The sequence below is a fragment of the Anoplophora glabripennis genome, unplaced genomic scaffold (assembly GCF_000390285.2).
Source record: "Anoplophora glabripennis isolate ALB-LARVAE unplaced genomic scaffold, Agla_2.0 scaffold251, whole genome shotgun sequence".
Taxonomy (NCBI): Eukaryota; Metazoa; Arthropoda; class Insecta; order Coleoptera; family Cerambycidae; genus Anoplophora; species Anoplophora glabripennis.
The window spans coordinates 247,428-255,943 of record NW_019416333.1 but is presented as its reverse complement, the minus strand read 5'-3'; the positions used below and the strand labels follow the sequence as shown (position 1 = coordinate 255,943).

Here is an 8,516-nt window from a genome sequence, read left to right as displayed (position 1 = left end):
TTTTATTAATGGTATTAGTAGTATTAGTATTTTTATTCCTCATGTTAAAGAAAAAAATTAAAATGTGAATTTCAATCCCCTCCTTTCATATAAGGTATTTTTACTTCAATCCTCTTATTTTTGGCCTACATTCACTGATACCATTTTTGCTACTTCATTTAAAAACACCCTGTATAACACTAGTCTTAAAATAAAGCAAATTAAATTAAAAAATATATAATGCTAAAGTGAAATAAATAAAAAAACTAACATAAATAACACCTATGTCATATGTCCTTCTTCTGGAATGTGTCTGACGTGTCTTGTTCGGCAGCTGTTCCCACATCTTCTCGGACGATATCGTCGGGGTCATGGAACTTCTTAAAATATTTACCACCAGTGTAGCCAGCTATTGCGCACCCTAGAGCCGCTATTCCCCCTACTTTTAATCCTGCGACCAGGCCAATAGGACCACCAATTATTCCACCTAGGAAGGCTCCTGTAACTGGATATGCAACTGCCTTTAATCTAGAATAGAAAATTCTTATGTACAGGGTAACTAAGAAATCAGTACCCCACATGTAACATTAATATTTTTAAGCAAAGCGTATTTACAAGCTCTTGTGATTTAGTCAGTTCATACATAAATTTCTAAAATAGGTACCTTGTACTAGGAATAATCGGTTTAAGAAAATTTTTAAGTAAACAAACCTTTAATTTTAAACATGCACCATAATCTGTTTTATTGCACTTACTTGTGAGCTTTTATGATATCCCTCACACCACTTTCGACATTTTCCTGCGTATTTTCAACTGACTGTTCTACATTATCGACATGTTCCCCTTGACCCACAACCATCTCATTCAAGTCCTTGTACATTTCATGTAATTCTTTTACATCATTGTTTATATTTTCTACCTTACATAATTGATCTTTATGCTGTTTAAGTTTTAAATCTGCAATGTTCCCTTGAATCTGTATTTGAGAAGCTCCCTCGAAAGGATTACGGTTTTCTTTACCGACTTCCTCATTTTCATTTATGGTTGAAGTTACTCGATCGACAGTCTTCTCTAATTCTGAAACATACATCCAGTATTAAATTTGAATAAAAGAGGTATAACTATTAATACAAAACAATCATTTGGAGATCCTAACCTGTATATCCATTAACTAAATTAAGAATAATTTTTCTTAAGGATAGTGTTTTAATATCAAATTTATCTAGATCTTCATCTTCAACTTGAGCCCGTAACGTATCAAGCTCGTACATTAAATCTCTTAACTGTTTTACAGTACGTTTCTTATCCTTGATTTCACGTTTAAGCTGTTCTGCATTGTTGACCAAAACCAACTGAAATTGATTTTATAGTATGACTATATATTGACTATCGTTAATTAATTAAGTACCTTTTGTATAGTAGTTTTGTACTGTTCATAAACTTTTTGATGATGAGGAATCACTTCATCAGTAAATTTACTTAGGGGTACTTCAATATACTTCAACGATTGCTTTTGAATTCCTGGACTGAATGCGGATGCCATTTTAAAATGTTCATTCACAGTAACCTAATCACTATAAATTTTAAAAATCTAGTTGAGGTATGCAGTGAAACGTAATAAACTTTCTGTTATTTGTAAACAAAGGCAAAATGCCATGCATTATGTATTTGACATTTCACGGGTCCTAGTGGAGAGAACTGTAAATTTGGTATTCGTTAATATGGTAATTTTAGCTTATAAAGAATAGATGGCGGCACACATACAATTTGAATTTAAAAACTTTGCAATAAAAAGTTATAGAACTTCTAAGAGATAAAAAGTTTTTTAATTTTGAAGTTAGTAATAATAACTGTTATACAGTTTGGCTAAACAAATATATAGGACATATGTATCTGAAAATTGTGAAATGTTAGATATAGTAAAGTTTATAATAATGAAAATATACCCAAAAAGTCATTGAGAATGGGTTGTTATAATTTTTTTCTTTTATGCTATTTATCTTTACACGAAATGTAATAAATTAAGTGAACATAATAATATTTAAGACAAACTAATGTCCATAACGTGATTGTACAAAGAACCTAATGAAAAAACGATTAAATGATTTTATATAAGTAAACCTTTCGCTTATTTTTACCTGAGGAATGTCCGCTTACTATTCTTCGCGGGACACTCTATATAAATGATTGATAAAAGGAAAGCTCCTATTCCAAGAAGTGAATAATAATAATCACCAATAGATCACATCAAAATATCCTAGTGAATAAGAATAAACGGTGCGGCTTCTTTGTGATACCGAAGTTGGTTATTCTCTCTAAGTAAAAACTGAGATAGAAGTAGGGAAGTTATAAATTACGCCGTTCTTGTAGAATGCCAGTAATTCGACTGTTACGGTTGGACAGATTGCTTTCGTGGAGATGGGATAATCGCTATTAACTACTCTTGTGCAAACGCACATTTACCAGAATATAAAAAAGAGGATGTACCTACTAAAAGAGAGAAGCTTATCTGCGAAGGCGAAAACAACAGAGACGAGAAAGCGCGAGTTACGTCTTCGTATTTTCAATACGAGTGTTCCGTTTAATACTTTCCAGGCCAATAACTCGAAAACTGAGAGAGATGAGATATCTAAAATCTGTAGTATAGTTCATACAATTTAACGAAAAAATGATTTCCGAGGTATTTAAACTTGAAAGTATATTTTTTGAAGAACAAAAGTTATAAACTTTTTAAGAATATACAGGGTGTTTTTTAATAACGTGCTAATATTTAAGGAGGTTATTCTTGGGCCAATTTTAAGAAAAAAAGTTCATCTGAACATATGTCCTAAAAGTCTTAACTTTTGAACTACAGGGTGCTAAAGTTTTATGAAAAAACATTTTTTTATGATAACTTTGGTAATACCCTAGATATTTTTTCAAATTTGGTACACGCCTTCTATTCATCGAGATGCATTTTCTGATGTACAAACAATTTTATTATTTTTGCCAGTGGCGTCTGTACAGGTTTTGTATTGAATATTTTTGAAGAAAAATACGTTACGCCACTGCTTTTTCTTAAAGTAAAAATCATTTTCTGAGCAAATGTAGTGTCTTGAATTTTTTTCGTTTGACGTACGGTTTTCGCATAAAAAAATAAAATTCATTCATTTGCATCTTATTGGACCACTTACGAGAAAAAAAAAGATTTATGTAACTTTGAACAATAATTTATTTAAGATAATAACTTTTAAATGTTGAACTTATGAAATTACAGTAATCTACATACATTTTGGAATGGTAAAAGAAAATTACCCTGAACGCACAAAGAAATAAATTATATCAGATGTTAGAAATGTCCACCTCCTGCAAATATGCACGCCTCTGTTCTTCTTCTCATGGACTCGCGTACTCTTTGGAAAATGCCGGAAGTGGTTCTAATAGTTTCGCAACAAACTATGATGCGATTTCTCAACTGCTCTTCAGTATGAATTGGTGTGCTGTAAACCAATGTTTTGAGATGACCCCATAGGAGGTAATCTAAAGCATTGAGGTCCGGGGATCTAGGTGGCCATGACTGTGGTCCGCCGCGACCTATCCAGCGATTATTTTAATTTTGGTTTAAATATTCGCGCGCCAGAGCACTGAAGTGCGCTGGTGCTCCGTCGTGCATAAACCATAGTCGATTACTAAAATGGGAACAACTTCCATCAAACCTGGAAATTCTTCTGCGAGAAAATGCCGGTAATTATGTCCGTTTCACCCCACATGAAGAAAATAGGGTCCAATTAAATAATCACCGCATATTCCAACCCACACGTTAACGGAAAACTGCTCCTGGTGACGAGATTCCAAGATTGCATGTGAGTTTTCTTCAGCCCAAATGTGATTCTTGTGGCGTTTCTGGAAAAGTTGCCTTCATCGGTGAATAAAATTTCAGTGTCAAATAATGGATTCACTTTATGAAGAAACCACTGGCAAAAGTTTATCCGTAATGGAAAGTCGCGAGGTAGTAGAGCTTGAACCCGTTGGATATGGTAGGGATATAATAAAAAGTCATGGAGACTTTTCCAAATAAGAATATGTGAGACATTCAAATTTTTCTCAATTTTTCTTGTACTTAATCTTCCTCAATTGTGTATTCCTTTTAGATGATTGTCTAGTTTAAAACTTCCCTTTTCGCACAGGGACTTTTTGGAAATATCTCTCAGTCGCTGCTTCATCTGTAATCTACAGGGTGATTCACAAATGGTGACCAAAAATGAAACCTCGTATTCTTTGGTGAATTTTAAGGGGAGTGTTTTCTATAAAGTTTTTATCTACTTCGTTAAAAAGCTATAGGGTATTAAACTTCAAAAAATATTTTTAATTTTTTTAAATAATTTAAAAACTAGTGAGTGATATAATCTGAAATTGGACATACACAGGGTGACCAAATGAAAACGAAACAGAGCAATTTTCAGGAACTGCGTCAAGATTGTAGAAAAACGTCCAGACCTTGATTTTAGATAAAAGGGGGACATTCTTTGCTAGTATTTTTGACTCCGCCACCTTCATCCCTAAAATATTTAAATGGCATTGGGGGTTGAGTAATATTTCTTTTGAAAGCTCTTACAATTCTCAATACAACAAACTTTAAATTTTATATTCCATCCAATACTTTGAAAAAAAATTACATTTTAAAATTTAAATTTTGTTTAGTTGCTTACTTACTACTTAGTTGATTAAATGTTCAAACTGATGACCGCCCGCTTCCATATAAGCATAAAGATTTTGTTCGAAACGTTCACGCACATTCCGAAGCATTTCTGGAGTGATTCGACGGCATTCGTCGACGATTCTTTGACGCAAATCTTCCAGCGACGCTGTGTTTTATAGATTTTAAAGAAATCAAGGGGCGATAAATCTGGTGATCGTGGAGGCCACTCAATGCTGCCTCTTCTCCCAATCCAATTCCGTAGAAAACGTTGGTCCAAATACTAACGGACAATTAACGCATAATGCGGAGGAGCACCGTCATGTTGAAAAATCAAATGATCTTCATCATACTCTGGAACATTTTCAATAATATCAATCAAGGCAGGGTTAATAGCGTCTTCTAGTAATTGCAAATACATTTGGCCAGTCAAATTATCAGGTAGTAAAAAAGGACCCACCAGCCGGTCACCGAAAATTCCATCCCATACATTTAATTTTTACGGTTGCTGTGTATGCACCTCGTGAAAAACTCTTGGGTTTGAATCGGACCAATAGCGGCAATTGTGATGATTTACCTTCCCGTTCTAGAAAAAAACTGCATTCATCAGAAAAACAGATGTTAAAAAGGAACTGTGGATCGTTCTCTGCTCGCTAACTCATTATTTCGCAAAATTGCAAAGGGCGGTCATAATAATCATCCTCATGTAGTTCACGGACTAATTGTATTTTGTATATTTATTCTTCTTCAAAATGGTTTGTTTGCTAGTTCGACTGATCCCAGACACAGATGTCAGTTGCCTCGTACTTAATGTAGGATCAAGATGAACTTGTCCCAAAACTACATCTTCACTAGCTTCATTAATAATTATAGGTTTTTCAATTTCTCGTTTTTTATTGGCTACGTTTCCTGTCTTTTGAAATTTTTGTACTAACTCTAGAACATACTTCCTCCTGACAGGTCGACAGGTTGATCATTAAATAGCTGAGCTGTTCTATTCGCACATTTATTGTTCATAAAGTAAAGCGAAATGATATCTACCCTTTCCGCAATAGAATAAACCATAGTGTTTAATTTTCAAAAACACAAACTACCAACCAACGCTTCCAAATAATACTAGAAAATAATTTAGAATCCACTAATTTTACGTTCATTGTGTGTGTATAGCATTCATTTCTATTTTTTACGATTGTTTTTTTACGAAAGTGTTAACAAATCGCCAAAAACCAATATAACGCAAGAAATACTAAATTTATACCATTGGCGTACTTTACTACTTTAAAATCAAAATTCTTAATAAGTATTGGGCGGAATTATAAAATTTAAAGTATTTTGTAAAGAGAATTGTAAGACCTTTTAAAGGAAATATTATTCAACCCCCAATGCCATTTAAATATTTTGAGGTGATGCTTACCCTTGCTTGGGGGTGAAAGTGGCGGAGTCAAAAATACCAGCAAAGAATGTCCCCCTTTAATCTAAAATCGATGGGTCTCAGCGTTTTTCTACAATCTTGACGCAGTTCCTGAAAATGGCTCTGTTTCGTTTTCATTTGGCCACCCTGTATATTTATGTAAACATTGTCCAATACCTGAGGGATTTTCTTAAAATTTACATAATCCAGTGGTGGAGATACAGGGTACCGGTGGCATATTTTTCTAAATAAAATAGTACGCCACTGCTTTACGGTAACAACCATGATATTTTCGGATTCGTCTTTTAATTTTATACAAATTAGTAGCTTAAAACTTAAAAAACGAACGAACACTTTTACTTAAATGACATGACAAGCACTAATCATTCGGTTATTTATTCGAATAAAGAAATTAATAACTAGGTATCTAGATCTAGAAAAAACGGTTGATTTTACGGTATTAGCGAATAGAGAAAAAAATGTGAAAATATAGTTCTCTGTATATGCATCTAAATCTTTTGTATCAGGGATCGAAACATTTTTTTGTACGGCAACGCCATCTACAAATATAAAGACAAAGAAAATATTTATAACAATGTAGGTACATCTTTATCATAGAACCTGCAACATCTCTACCGCTGCATTTTTCTTAAATGTTGTGTGGCTGCCGTGAGTGGGAGTAATATGCAGATCGAGGTCGTAAATAACATTTCGGCAGCAATATACCCTGTCACCGTCACCTGTTGCGCCGTCAGCGCCATCTCATAGCCCCTGACCCCCTATAATTTAGCAACAATTTGTTAGCCAAAGACATGCAACATGCAGTTCTCTTCTGTAGTCGGATTCTCACGTTTTCTTTTTCGTATAAGTCACAGTCAACTTTGATATAAAAATAGAGCATATTAATTGTATTAATGTATACAGGGTGTTCCACCTAAGAGGGATTCTTCTGTAACTCTGTAACTGTAAAATTTATAAAAAATGATTTTAATAAAAGTTGCCTGGAATCATGTGGGCCATGTAAAGAAAATATTTTCAGATTTACAGGGTGTTCCATTTCGCGTGGACGTTACATAACTTTGTTATTTTAAATGGAACACCCTGTATATTATTGTGTTTTTGAATTCCTTGGATAATATTAGAGTTAGAAACCTGCAGTTTTCACAGTTCGTTTTGGCATAAATTACTCTATCTTGTCATCTGTGACCAAAACGTGTACGTTATTCAGACTAGGAAATACTGAGACCTACATTCAATAATCTTACGAGTTAAAAAAAAAATTTCAAAAGGAATGGCCCATATTAATTGTCATGGGTGAATGCAAAATTGATTGCCCTTTCAACTAATATAAGGTTGTCCATACTTATTTCTAACAATTTTCCAAAAAAATCAGGTTCTTTTCTAAAGTCCGAAAAAGTAGCTATTTAACAGCGTCAAGAAGGCCTTGCAATTTGAATAGTACAACGTCGACACATAGTATTTTCCAAATCACAGCACAGCACATCCTTATCGCATCCAATTACACCAAGAGTTACTAAAAGTAGACTTTCAGCGGAGACTGAACTTTGTCAGTGGGCACTTGAGATGTTAAATCAAGACGACGATTTTTTTAAACGGGTAATGTTTTCCGATAAGGTTACTTTTCATAAAAATAGTTCCGTTAATAGCCATAATTGCCATTATTATGACACAGTAAATCCTCACCAATTCCGGGCAACTCATAGCCAACAATTGTCTTTGAACATGTGGGGGCAATTTTGGGAACCCATGTCATTGCAGCATTCTTTTTTGACCAGAATCCAACTGGAGCAGTTTAAACTTTTTAACAAACACTCTAGAAGATTTATTAGGCGACATTCCTTTACTTCCACTTCGAAGAATGTGGATGCAACATAATAGTGCTCCAACTCACAATACCACTGCGGTTCGTCAGTTTTTACACGAAACTTTTCCCAACAGATGGATTGGGCGCGGGGGAGCAGTGAGTTGGCCTTCAAGGTGTCCAGATATAACAGTTGCGACTTGTATCTCTGGTATCATTTATACTCTTTCATTTAAATACACCCTGTATATTCATTTATTGATATCTAACTAAAAAAGGACGTTATTTTTCTCTTTTTTATTTTGGAGTGAAACAGATATATATATTGTTAAGAAATTATTATTTATTTGTTATGAACATATTAATTTTGTCAATTTTGTGTTATGTATTGTGTTGCGTTATTTTGGTTTTGTTTCTGTAATAAAATTTTTCTTTTTTATTAACTATATTGTTCAATACAAACCTTTCTTTTGTTTTACTTGGTACTTTTTCTTTATCCCTTGCTAGCTATTACTCAGATGTTTGTTTTATTTGAGATCTCAGGAGTCGGTTCTAATCATTCATACATAAACTAGTTCAATGCAGCACGCCAGAAAAATAGAGTTTTTAACTTTTAATATAATATTTAT

General features: G+C 33.6%; 1 protein-coding gene across 2 annotated transcripts; it reads right to left on the bottom strand.

Annotated features, from left to right (window-relative positions):
• Positions 1-200: 200 nt before the first annotated feature.
• Positions 201-1,608, bottom strand: LOC108909522 (syntaxin-17). Of its 2 annotated transcripts, none has more exons than XM_018713892.1 (4): positions 1,388-1,608; positions 1,136-1,331; positions 735-1,056; positions 201-507 (listed from the first exon to the last, which is right to left on the bottom strand). In XM_018713892.1, the coding sequence occupies exons 1-4, from the start codon at positions 1,520-1,522 to the stop codon at positions 267-269; spliced, it is 894 nt and encodes a 297-aa protein (XP_018569408.1). In that variant the 5' UTR covers positions 1,523-1,608; the 3' UTR covers positions 201-266. The 2 variants fall into 2 exon arrangements, with proteins under 2 accessions (XP_018569408.1, XP_018569409.1); XM_018713893.2 differs by having other exon boundaries at positions 279-484.
• Positions 1,609-8,516: the final 6,908 nt, after the last annotated feature.

Excerpts from the sequence above, each read along its gene's own strand:
- LOC108909522 (XM_018713892.1), bottom strand. The coding sequence starts at position 1,522 with ATGGCATCCGCATTCAGTCCAGGAATTCAAAAGCAATCGTTGAAGTAT. Across the intron at positions 1,332-1,387 it reads ACAAAACTACTATACAAAAG|TTGGTTTTGGTCAACAATGC; the intron begins GTACTTAATTAA and ends AATCAATTTCAG. Across the intron at positions 508-734 it reads GATATCATAAAAGCTCACAA|ATTAAAGGCAGTTGCATATC; the intron begins GTAAGTGCAATA and ends TTTCTATTCTAG.